The 13,707-nt window shown below is 31.1% G+C and overlaps 1 protein-coding gene across 1 annotated transcript in view; it reads right to left on the reverse strand.

Annotated features, from left to right (window-relative positions):
- The window catches only part of CEP290 (centrosomal protein 290kDa), a 144,479-nt gene that overhangs the window by 46,357 nt on the left and 84,415 nt on the right, over positions 1-13,707 (reverse strand). Inside the window, exons 21-31 of the mRNA XM_012651240.1 lie at positions 12,066-12,271; positions 10,960-11,111; positions 8,653-8,764; positions 7,565-8,020; positions 6,566-6,730; positions 5,541-5,648; positions 5,217-5,351; positions 3,737-4,003; positions 3,005-3,112; positions 2,150-2,349; positions 60-273 (exon numbers count right to left, since the gene is read on the reverse strand). Coding sequence (XP_012506694.1) covers positions 60-273; positions 2,150-2,349; positions 3,005-3,112; positions 3,737-4,003; positions 5,217-5,351; positions 5,541-5,648; positions 6,566-6,730; positions 7,565-8,020; positions 8,653-8,764; positions 10,960-11,111; positions 12,066-12,271 — 2,123 coding nt within the window. The remainder of the gene's footprint in view (positions 1-59; positions 274-2,149; positions 2,350-3,004; positions 3,113-3,736; positions 4,004-5,216; positions 5,352-5,540; positions 5,649-6,565; positions 6,731-7,564; positions 8,021-8,652; positions 8,765-10,959; positions 11,112-12,065; positions 12,272-13,707) is intronic.

Consider the following 13,707-nt stretch of genomic DNA (forward strand, 5'->3'; position numbering starts at 1 on the left):
TAAAAATAAAAATATCACATATTTTTCCTAAATGTTTATAATTTTCTGTTGTTCCTTACTTTCTGTTGTTTCTCTTTCAAGGCCAATTGGTTCTTTAGCCGTTCTACTAGATTTCTCATTGTAGTTGTTGGAGCTCTCGAATTTGCTTCTTTTTGAGCCTGAAGTTCAGATTTTAAACTCTGTGACTCTTTTTGTGACTGGCCCAGAAGACACCTTAAATCCTCTACTTCTGCTTTTAATTTTTTCAGTTCATCTGCATGGTTTTCTTGGAGCCTAATGTAAACAAACATATATATTGGTGGTGTTGCAATTAATACCTTGATTGATACCAATTTCATGAAGAGCAAATGTTCAGTCCTATATATCCTTACAATGTAAATCTTGATGTAGACATCTAAATCTAAAAGAAAAATTCCTTATTCCACTTAACTACTCTTAAACTTAACATAAAATAGAAATTTTTCTTCTAGTTTCCGCCTACTATTTTTGGCAACAATTTCATCAAGTTATTTTGTGGCTCTAGTCAAACAGCATTTAGAGAATGAATAAAACAGAACTTTAAATGTTATGGCTCCTGCAAGATGTGACTGCTTCCTTTATATCATGGTTTCTCAACCATGGCACTATTAACATTTTTGACTAAATAATTCTTTGTTGTTGGGGATGTTGTCCTGTGTCCTGTGCATTGTAGGATGTTTAGTAGCATCTCCTGCTTCTATCCACTAGATGCCAGTACTATTTCCTAGCCATGACAATCAAAAATGCCTCCAGACATGGCTATATGTCCCCTAAAAGGGGAAGGAGGACAAAATTAACCCCTATATTTGAGAACTACTGCTGTAAATTGACATGCTGCAAAGACAAAATATAAACTTTCACAGAAATCACATGTATTATTAACTTGTTTATAGTTCAAATTCACTAGTATTGTATCTATACCTATATATATGGAAGTGGATACCATCAATAGACTTAGTTAATTCAATTAATCCTACTACTCATTCAGCATTAAGTCTGATAAAATGAATTATATCTAGTTTATTGTGCATACAGACATTGCATCTGTATTGAGATTCAAACTATTAAACTCTGAGCAATGAGAGGGAGATTATGCTAAGCCATGAACAAATGTTAAAGTCTTTGGGACTTGATGCTTTTAGTAAAATTTAAATCTAACTTTAAATAATTATCAAATTTTGAAAATAGCAGGTTTTACTAAAGAAATCACAGAGATATGTAATTTCATAAGATACATTAAAATATGCACACAATGTGCATACTGAGAATACAAATATAATTTAGGCTAAAATGACAGTAAGGTACAAAATAAGCTCCTTAACAAAGCATAAATAGTGTTAATTTTGTCAGAGGCATGCTAGATAAGTGAGTAAGGAATCAAAGGCTCTCACAGATGCTTCAGAGCTGGAATGGAATTATAAGTAGTTCAACTTTCTCATTTTTTCAGATAAGAAAATTGAGGCCCAGAGAGATAATTCTACAATGATTAGAATCTGCATAACTACAAACCTATTTTAGGTTTAAAATCTATGTTCTGATAAACTGGTTGAACAATGTTTAGAATCTCTAATATAGGAAATGCTGTGAACATGTTATTGTCACTATAAATTAATACAGAAAATAATGACTTTTTCATTCAACAAACATTTATTAAGCCTCTATTATATGCCAGACACTGGCAGAGGTGTGTAAATAAAAGTTTTATATTTGTATGTTACTTTACAACTTTCAAATTACATTCATATACAGTTCTACTTGACCTTCACATAACTACCCTGCGAGAGCCAGGCTAAGTACTGTCACTTCCATTTTAAAGATGATGAAACTGAAGCTCAAAGAGGTTCAAAACAAGATTCTGGAAAAGAATCTGGATTAGCTTTTGAGTCAAATTGACTAGTTTCAAATTATGGCTTTCCCATCTCTTCCTAGGCATGCTACTGAGCAATCCTGAGGGAGTTTCCTATCTGAAAAATGGGGAAATTAGTAACATATGTCGTAAGTTGTCCTGAAAATAAAAATAATATATATAAAGGTCTTAGACCAGTACCTGGCATAGCAAATGCTAATGCTGTATCTTCATTATATCATTATTATCATTTGCCTATTTTTACAATACATTTCTAAGACTCACCGTAATTTGACATTTTCAAATTCTTTGACTTTCAATTCAGTGATTTCTCTTTGTTTCTCTAAATCTTGTGATACTTTCTTTAGTTTGACCAAAAGTGAGGAGAGAGAGTCATCTTGTTCTGCTATTGTCTGTTCCATCTCAGCCAGATGAACAAAATGCTTGTTGGTAGGAACTGGAGTGGGAGACTGTTTTATTAAATCCTATGAAATATGAATATATTAGCAATGGGCATGTATAATTCATGCTGTACTTATTCTATAATTTTAATTTGGTTCCTCAAATGATCAAAGTATAATATCTAATCTAAAATTTAGTGATTTAACAGGCAATGAAGCCTTAAGGAAGACAGGATTCAAGCTCATTCTATCAGCATTAAAAAAAGATAGGAAATAGAGAACTTATTCTTCATATTCTCAATTTCTAGCAAAGTGTCTACATACATTAGAGGGTCAATAAATGTTGACTAAATTAAGCTCAAAAATTTTAAGGTTGCACATTAAGAGACAAAAGACAGGTCATTTCACACAACAGAACAGAATGATCAAAGAAGGCAATTATCAACTGAATTCAAAAGATGGAAAGCACTTAAATACGGGTAAGCTTAAACAAGTAGAATCTGAAAAGAAAGAGAGGTTCATGGAAGACTCTGTATGGCTAAGGAGTGTAAATATAATTTTATGGGCACTGGTGACCTACTGAAGGATTTGGGTCTAGGGAGACGAGTGATCAGAGCTGCATTTTCAGAAGATTATTTTGGCAACAAAAAGGTAGGGTGGCTTTGAGAAGAGAGCTGAATTTTAAATTATATGCTATCAAAAATCAATAAAGAATCGAACAAAGTTCTTAGAATCTTACCCAAGCTGTTTGTTTGAATTTATTGAGTGAGCTATCAGCCTGTAGTTCTAATTTATGATGAAGAATATGAAGGTCTTCCTCATGTTTCCTAACAATTTCTCTTTGCTCCTGTTTTACAGAAAATCAAAACTATATCTTAAATTGCTATTTGAATAAATTTAGAAGATCTTAAATATCTTATTAACTTTAATTTTTTAAAATCTCTACAAGACAGGGAAGAAACAACATCTTCATGCAAATATTTAGACCAGTATACATCTCCCCTAGCACATGTTCAAGCTGACAAGCCCAGCTTCAGATCATAATTTATTCTAAACATTAGAATAACATGTGTATCTATCATCTTTTTGTTTCTAGAAAAATTTTTAAATGTTAGATATTCCCCCCTAAGTTCTAACTAATCTGATTTCCCCTCACTACCAGTATGACAGATTTCATCCTAAATAATTTCCTCAATCCTTACCTATAAATTCAATTAATATATTTCAAAATCATATGGTTTTACCACGACAGCTCCTCCTGCTTTAGTCAGTCTATAAGAAAAAGATGCACATACATAAACTGCCAGTTTTACTGACAGATCTATAATCCAATCATAGCAAAGGAAGGATTCCTAAATAGAATCATTTGAAAGTAAGAAATGAACTACCACTTTAGGGCAGAATAATATTTTGCATTTGAGTAAAAAACATGACAATAAATAAAATAGCATAACATAATATAATAAAATACCTCTCTGGCTTTTTCTAGAAGATGTTGATATTTCTTTAACACTTCTTCCTTTTGATTTAACCTTGCTTGCATGTTTGCAATGGTTTGATGAGCAATTTTCAATGTGTGATGAGATTTTGGTTCCACTTCTTTTCTGCCTAGCTCAGCTATAAGTTTTTCTCTTTCTGCAGTGGCAGGCAGTCTAAGCCTCAGTTCATTGATTACTTTGTCTCTTGACAGAATATTTTGCTCTGCTAACTTTAAAGCAGATTCTTTTTCTTTTAGCTTCTGCAATGATTAAATCACAATAAATTATTAAAGTATTTTTTCCTTTAAAATGTTTCATCTGAATTTTAGTTAGATTGGTTATTAGCAAAAAAAGGAGTTTCACTTTATTTTTCATAGCATATTTATCACAGCCATCTGATAGTTAATAAGGTTAAACTATCTCTATGTGACAATACAGTTAATTGCACGTAGTGTTTATTTATAAGATTATTACATGTGTTAGAAACTTCATTGGTATGATGAAAATGAAATTTAATTAAGGTATTTAATTTATATCTTGCAGGTTAAAACTGGAAATGTGTGGTGGTGCTAGATGTAGGAAGAAAATGTAACAAACCGTTTCTTTCATTTTAGTCTATTGACTATCAGAGCTCTAGGAAACTAATCCATAAAAGTCAGTTGAGTAAAAACTGAAATTTTAGTGGCTCAAGTCAATGAATCATTATTATGAAATCTGTAGTTTATTAAAACAAAACATAAAAAAATACAAAAAAGTTTTTACTCTTCAGAAGGTAATTTAAATCAAGTAACTAAGTGGCAATTCACATAAATGACAAATCTTACAATTACTGAAAATCTGAGTTTCCTGGATTGATTTAAAATGTACAATATTACTTGAACAGCTGTTTTGAAATTTATTTGCAGTAAATATGTTTAGATGGAAACTAAAATGAAAATCATATTTAGTTTATATTATTTTCTGAGCAATTTAATAAAGAAGACAGATTTGATCACCTATTAATCAAATTCAAGATCTAGATTAAAATAATAAGTAATTTCTAGTTTACCTTCAACCATTTAACCATGCATAAAAACAAATGAGCTGAAAAGTGATTCACAGATTATATAATACTTATATAATACTTCAAAGTAAAACATAAAAACAAATAAGAATGAAAAGATCATACAGGGAAAGGTAATACATTGCTCATAAAGCTATAATTAAATGCTTTCTGTTTCTTTTCATGCTCACTATTACTTATCAGTGTACCTAAAAGTGACAAACAGTGATTAAATGAATAGTGGATTCAAATTAACCATATTTGCTGTTCATTATTGGCTATTAGAACCACTATAGGAGAATAGGGAGAGAGAGTGCAATAAGCAAGAGATTCATCATTCTATGCTTTGTCCTCATTAATAAATACTATTTAGAAAATTTAACAAATAGAACCAATAATACAGTAATTAAAATGCAAATTCTTCTAATTACCTCTTCTAGTGATTTGCAAGTTGCCCTTGTTTCTACGATTATTCGAACGTTCTCCTTAATTTTTCTTAGTGCAATCTCAAGTTGATTTGGGAGGGGCAAACTAGGGTCTGGTATTGATCCTGTAGCCTCTTCAAACTATTAAGAAATGGTATGGTTTTTAAAAGAGTTGCAGCATTGAGAATAACATTAATTTTTACAACTGTATGACAAAAAATAGATTAAACCCCATTTATATTTTAATATAAAAAGATAACATCAATTAAAATTATAATACATCTGATTTAGAAAATATTTCTATTAGTTAACACTCTAGGCCATTCATACCTTTTGTGTCGCATTTAGTATTTCATTTTGCTGACGGTCAAAAATGTCTAGTTGACGTTCCAGCTCAACTTCTCTTTGATCCCAGGCCATTTGTCTTTCTTCATGAAACTAAAAAAAGACAACGTGTGTCAGATGTACACACAAAGACACCAGGTATGTAACAGGCATTTTACATTTATTTTCTTATTTAATCGTGACAATAATATCTTGAAGTCACTATTATTATTTTTATTTTATGGAAAAGGATACAAATTCAGGGAGGTGAAGAAACTTGCCTAAGATCACAGACATAGGCAGATGTGAAGTCAGGATTTCAATCCCTCCACCCATCCATTTATCCATGCATCCATCCTAAACATATGCTAAGTACTATTCTAGGCAGTACAAACAAAGCAGTGAACAAAATCAAGTCTCTGTCACTATGGAACTTACATTCTAGTGAGGAGGAGACAACCAATAATCAACAAGTATGTAAGTAATATGTCAAGAGGGAGACAAGTCCTATAGAGAAAAATTAAGATAAATAATCTCTATTTAAGGAATCTTGAAGTAGGATTTACTGTTACATATTAGGTGGCTGGTGAAGCTTGCACTGATAAGGTAAGAAGACATTTATTTGAGTTAAGACCTGAGGGCAGTGAAAGCATAAACACCACAGGTATCAAGGGTAAGAACAATCTAAGTGGAGGTAACAACAAAATTTCTGAGACAATCATATGCTTGATGAATTTCGACTCTCTCCAAAGCACATGCTTTATTCTTACTTGTAACTGTGAAAAGTCAAATAAACAATATCAAAATAAAAATCAACTTACCTAATAAATTTGCTTATATATGGCTCCTTTTAAGTCTAAGACTACTGTTATAAAAACTAAATAGAGTTTTAGAATAGTTTAGAAGATAATGAATAAATTATTTTATAATCCATTAATAATGGGAGCTACATTCAATTAAGAGAATAAGACACTCATGCGATGTTCTGAAAATTTTAGCAAAAAAATACCAAAGTAAATATAAAATGAAACCTTGTTCTGCTGCACAATTTCCTCCTCTAGACTGCTGATTGTATGTTCATATTCAGAAATTATATTATTCAAATATTTTATTTCCTCTTTATCCTTGACTAATTCCCGATTTAGTTTAAGCTCTTGAAGACGAAGTTCTTCTATCTTCATATGCCAATTGATTACCTAAAAATTACAAATTATATATACAAATGTAGATGCTATATAAATATTTCTCCATTGATTGTAATGATTTTAGTTGAAATTAATGGACACTCTATAATAAAGAAAGATTAAAGTAAGATATAAAATTATCCTTTGTTGAGCCACATGGCAAAATTGATTTAGGATTTCCATAGACATTTCTAAGAATATGTGGGCTCTTAAAACATTCTTCAAATTATACTGGAATGGATATCACTAATATTCACTTTCATATTTTTCATTTGCTATCATATCTTTATTGACTACTTACTAGAAGCATGTCACTGAAACATTGGTATTATTTTCAAAAATGGAAATCCTAAATATTATATTTCTAGCCTAGAAAATAGGATTCAGTTGCAAGACAATTATTTTTCATTTAATTCCTTCCAAATGGGGGTAAAAACCAAATCATATTAAAATAAATGTGGGCCTACTACTTATAAATAATTTTAAACAGATTATTCAATGTTCAAACAAATAGTGAAGAAGAAATCAATTGATGACCACTATGTTTAAAAATAATTATAATTAGTATTTAACTAAATATATGAACTTTTCTAGAGAGTTTAAAATTCTTTGCTGTTATACAATTTGAATACTTTCACTAAAATATTTTCTTAGAAAAGTCTCATTTTATTTTCACAAACAATAGACATTCAAATAGCCAAAACTCCTAATTTATAAAACCTAAATTAATGAATTATAATTGGAATTCTGGTTGCATAGTATGCATTTTTTATATAGGCAAATATTAAGAACTTAAAATTATTATGTAACTGTTTTGGAAATACTGAATTTAAAATCAACATTTACCTTTTGGGCTCCCCTGGCATCCTTTAAAGTGCTTATTAACTCTTCTAGGCCCTTTAACTTTAATTCCATCTCCAAGGTTTTGTTCTCCATATTTCTGTGTTCTTGTTGAGAATTTTTCATTTCTTGCATTATCTTAATTTTGTCATTTTGTAGTTGAATCATGATTTTAGAGAACTTTTCCTGTTGTGCCAAGGGTAAAGCTCCACTAAACTGTCGTCGTAGAGACTGAATTGTTTGGCGCAGATGTTTTGCTCTGTTTCTCCCCTCCAAACGAGCATAATAGAGAGCCTGTTCTTTTTCATCGAGTTTCTGCTCTAAGCGCAAATTGTAGGCCTCTACCTTCTTCAGTTTAGATGTAACTGACTCCAACTTACCAAGAGCAGTAGCCTCACTAATTTGAAGAGAGACAACACATTGGTGCAACTTGGCAATTAGTGCCTTTTCATCAGACTGTGCCTAATATTAGAAAATATATATTTGTAGTAAGTTTCAGGTTTGTTCAATGAAACTTATCATGGATTTAAAAATCACAATTTATTAATACTAAATAAAGTTTTAAAACTGTGGTAAATGAGATTCTACAAAAATCTAACTTTGCTTTAATAATTACCAAAGAAATGTAAAAGAAAAAATCTAAAATCAAACAAACTTAAAATCTAAATTTAACTAAATAACATTTGGAATATTACTAGTTTTTTTAAACTTCCATATGCAAATAACAATTCTGGTATAATACTGATTCAGATGATGTGTATGTTTTGTAAGTCCAAAAAAAAGTATAATGTGAGAATATATGAAAAGCTACATATAAATACAAGAGAAAATATGGTTATTAGAGATTTACTAACTATTCTTTCTCAGTGTCTTAACTTTGATCAGCAGCACAAAGCATCTGTAGGCATCTGAATGCTTTTCTGGATTATGAATGGTATTTCAAATTATAAACGTTTTCTAATCAGGTTCCAACTAACAATATAGGAACCTCTGATTGGTATATCTTCTGATTAAAACTGTAACATCATCCCGGTATCTAATGTGAATTTAGAAAAAATGTAGATTCTATATAGAAGAGCTACTATTGCACATACCTGATAGTCTAGCAGTTGCATTCTGAGGGACTCTACTTCCTTGTCCCTGGACTGTTGTTGTGCATTCAAAATTTCAACTTGCCTTTTGGCAATATCAGAAATCTCTCTCAGTCTGGAAAGTGTTAAGATATTTCAGGAACAATTGAGTACACTGTCTAAGTAAATAATACAATTCAAAATTTCTAGACCCCTTTTGCAAAAAGCCATTAGTTTTCAGCTTTGTACAAAATACTAAAACAGGGTTTCCTGAACTGTTTCATAAAGCATAATTCCATGAAATGATAACAAGTGTATTATTAAAAAACTCCATTCCTAATAACCCTCCCCCTTGAAAATTCATACTATATAATATTAAATGTTCTCAGAAGTTCTACCATAAATAATTACCTCAAATCGTACTTAATACATAGCATTTTCCAAGTGTATATGGCCAAAGAACCTCCACTTCTATACTTTTTAGAGGATATTTGTCATAATTTGGAGTAAGCTAGGATAAAGTATTAAGCAGATTTATCTGATACCATCTCACAGTTAAGAATACAGAAACAAAATTTCTAGATTCTGTAAGTGGATTAATGTATGTTTTAACCTGTTTTAATTTACAAATTTTCATATTTCATATTCAGAAATGTGAAAACACACCAAGTATGCATTTACTACAGTTACATAAAAAGGGGATGGCTGATGGTAAATAAGTGCTTCCATTTCCCTTAAATCTACTGTGATAGTACAGGCAAAGTAAAATGTAAAGTTTCTTTACTTTTAGCTCAGATAAACCAGGTTTTCTTACACTGAACAGAAGCTCTCACTGCCAGATATATGTTTTGATTAATAAAATTAATAATTAGAAATTAGTTTATTTCAAAAGGTAAGGTCCACAAGGAGAGAGGAAGAACAAAAAAAGGAGTCTTTCACAGTGAAAAGGGCATCAACGACTGATATTTCCAAGGACTATGAAAGCTCCAATGGAATGACTATAACCTTATGAGTAAGCCATAAAAATATTTTCACTAATTATTTGTGCTTGACAGATTCTCAGTGCTCCTCATACTTCTCTACTGAAGTGGTACCTAATTACAAAAGACAGTGTAAGACAGCATCTAACTGGCACATAGTATTCACTCCTTACATATATTTTGTGTACTAAATTAGCTGGGCCTATTTCCTCACATAAAATGAAAACAACAATGTTACCTCAGGGTTAATAAGTATGAAAGAAAAAAACCTAGAATCAAACAAACTTAAAAATTCAAATTTAATTAAATAACAGTTGGAATATTACTGTTTTTTTTCATATGCAAATAACAATTCTGGTATAATACTTATTCAGCGTATTTTTTTTAAATCCCCAAAAACGTATAATGTGAGAATATGTGAAAAGCTATATAAAAATACAAATATAAAAGAATATATTATTTTTAGAGATACAGTCAGTTATCTCTATCTAGAGATAGAGTCAATATATGTTTAATACCTTGCCCAGTGCCTAGTACGTAGCAGATGCCCAATAAATGTAAATTGTCAAAATCTAATTTTTCATTATATTTTTACAGTAACCTTATAAAACAGGTAGAAGAGCTACTATTACTTACTCCCTTATTAGAGTGAAAAAACTTAAGTTTAAATACATTAAATAACCATTCCTCCTCCATTGCTTCTTCCCTCAAAAAATCAGTATGCAGCCAGGCGTGGTGGCACACGCCTGTAATCCTAGCACTCTGGGAGGCCGAGGCAGGAAGATCGCTCAAGGTCAGGAGTTCAAGACCAACCTGAGCAAGAGTGAGACCCCATCTCTACGAAAAATAGAAAGAAATTAGCCTGGACAAAAATATATAGAAAAAACTAGCCGGACATGGTGGCGCATGCCTGTAGTCCCAGCTACTCGGGAGGCTGAGGCAGAAGGATCGCTTGAGCCCAGGAGTCTGAGGTTGCTGTCAGCTAGCATGACGCCACGGCACTCTAGCCTAGGCAACAGAGCAAGACTCTGTCTCAAAAAAAAAAAAAAAAAATCTGTATGCAGAAGAACTGGACCTCACAGGGTCTTTATTCCAAACTCAGCACTTTCTGCAATAATATTCCTGGACTCTGAAAACTGCAAATCTTGAAAGGTAATTTCCTCTTGAATATTACTATTTAACCCTGTTAAAATCAACCTTGTTAATACTATTTAATCCTGTTCATATAAAAAGAAACCAGTATTAATTGCCACTAAGATTATTAGCCCTGTATGCTTGTAATTAGGTTTCTTAAAGACAAATTAGAGCTGACACACCTAATCAAATGACTAAAGTGTTTGTATGCACTTACTTTGACATTTCAACTTTTAGTTCCATTTCATTCTTCTCTAATTCTAGAATCCGTTGCCTATCAGCATCACTTACTGCCTTGCTCACACTATCAGCTAATTCATCTCTTAACATCTGTTCCACCTTCTGTGCATCCAAGCTGATTTTGGTAAGCTAAGAAAATATAACATAAAAAAAAGTTCAGATACATCAGTTTTTGGTGGGGTTTCCCTTGTAATTTAGCTTTTAGAGTACTGCAGTCCTCTTCACTTTGCCTTGGTCCACATATTAAATTGAGTGTGAGTATTAAGAACAGACTAAAAAGAGAGGAAAGAATCAGGAATAAATCATGCAAACTCTGGTTATATTCCAATCCACCAAAAATCATTTTTATTATGTAACTCACTAATGTCTTAACTTCTACTATTCTTAATTTGCTTAGAATGTGGCATACTCATTATATTTTACTTCAATTATATCATCTATAAACAAATATAAATGAGTTAATGAAGACTTATTCGTATAGATTTAGTGATTCAGTTAAAATGAACACAAATGATATATATGCTTTGGAAAATATATTAAATCTTAAAGTAAGCAAGCATTATAAGAATGTTGTTTAATCATACATTGTCAAATATTTGCAAACTATATTTACTGCAGTCAACTGATTCTGACCACATCTAAAAATATAAAATCTCCTATTAGAAGGTAAAGTCCCTGAAAGCAGAAATTACTGTCTATTCTGTTTCTTGCTATAGTCCCAGTCCCCGCACACGGTCTGACATATAACAAGCAATGAATAAATATTTGTTAAATGAAGGGATGGTGGTGGAAGACAATTCCATTATTAAGTAAATAACATCCTTTTTGTACATCAAATCTAATAATGTAACTTTGGTGAAAAACAAGAACTCATTCACAGTTGTTTCATGTTTCATTTTAAATAATTCGTTTTAATTGCTTTGATTTTAAACAATTCAAATTTAAAAGTAAATCTTTTATTTACTCATTACATGAAACCCAAGCACTGTATTACTACGCTACTTCAGAGATCTAAACCAACCTCATAACGAAGAGACTAATTCTTTACTCTCTAATTACATAATAAAAATTATAATATCAAACCTCAGCAAATTTGGTTTCCAGTTCAAAATTACGTTCTTCTGTTTGCTTTAATGAAGTCCTTAAGTGTTCGTACATTTTTTGACAATGTTCAGCCCGCTGTCTTTCATTTAATTCCTTCATTTCCAACATAGTTATTTTTTTTGAAATAGAAACAATGTCACTGTTGGTTATTGACTTCTTTGCCTTATCCATGTGAGATTCATTTCCTATATGTAATAATACTTAAGTCAATCTCATGTTGTTTATATTAAAATTACATCTCAGGTATTTTAGCTATACATAAGGAGGCAATATTGTTCCACAGAAAGCACATGAATTTTTGGATTACAACAAACCTGGACTTTATTCTGAGTTCTGTTACTTCCTGCCTGTATGATGCCTGTCCCTGGAATTTCTCTGGAACTTAACATTCTTCATCAATCAAATGATAATAAAAAATCATTGTTGAAATAACAAGGTAAAGGACTTAGTGTAGAGGTGTCACATATAGGAAATAAAAAATGGTAAATAACCATATTTCACCGAAATGAGATAAAATGTATGAAAAGCAATGCAATAAAGCAACATGACTTTGTGAATATAAGTGCAATGATTTGATTTTTAAAATCTCACAGGGCCAAGCTGAAAAGTAAAATCTGAAGCCGTATGATTGATTTTTACCAAATACGATCTTCTCTAACCATGAGTATTTTTTGGTCTTTGTATACATCTAATATCAAATATTTTACATCCTTTTATTAGTTGTTATGACATAACCTTACAAATGCACTTACATGGCTTGTCTTTGGACACAAAAGTCTGTAGTTAAATGAAAAGAGAATTAAAATCCCCTGTTTATTATGAAAAGGTATCATGCAAAAGTATCATTAGTTACTTAGTAATTTTGAGGCTGTAGGAAGAAAACTTACACTTTTGCCTTATCTGAGACATGCTCTAGAAAAAGACAAAATTTGGTAGAGTATTTTGTTTTTTAGAGACTTAATGAAAACCCATATGTTTCAGGTAGCCAATTATGTAAAAGAATTAAGCAATGATTCACTTTGTAGATGGTCTTTTACGGTATCAATAATGCCCCCTCCTATTTTTCCAGCTTCCTAAATTCAAGTTTTATATAACTTAGTTTTCTCAAAATAATATACATTTTTTAAAAGAAAAAAAATTTTGGTGTCTGTCTCAGTTTTAAAAAGTACTTTAGAATTCACAATTGCAAAGATGTGGAATCAACCCAAGTACCCATCAATACATGAATGGATTAACAAAATGTGGTGTCTGTATACTATGGAATACTACATATACATGAGGAAGAATGAATTAATGCCTTTTAGAACAATTTTGATGGAAGTAGAGACCACTATCCTAAGTGAAGTGTCTAAAGAATGGAAAAATAAACACCACATCTGCTTGCTAGTAAATTGAAACTAACTTATGAGCACACATGTGCACAGAGGAAATGAAACTAAGCAGAAATCAAGCAGTGGGGAGGGGGGATAAGGGGATGGGTGAAAACCTACCTAACAAGTACAATGAACATTATCTGAGTGATAGGCACACTTATAACCCTGACTCAAACATAACAAAATAGATACATGTAACCAAAAACATTTGTACTCTCACAATATTTTGAAATTAAAAAAATAATAAA

This window comes from Propithecus coquereli, unplaced genomic scaffold (assembly GCF_000956105.1).
Source record: "Propithecus coquereli isolate 6110/MARCELLA unplaced genomic scaffold, Pcoq_1.0 Scaffold350, whole genome shotgun sequence".
Taxonomy (NCBI): domain Eukaryota; kingdom Metazoa; phylum Chordata; class Mammalia; order Primates; family Indriidae; genus Propithecus; species Propithecus coquereli.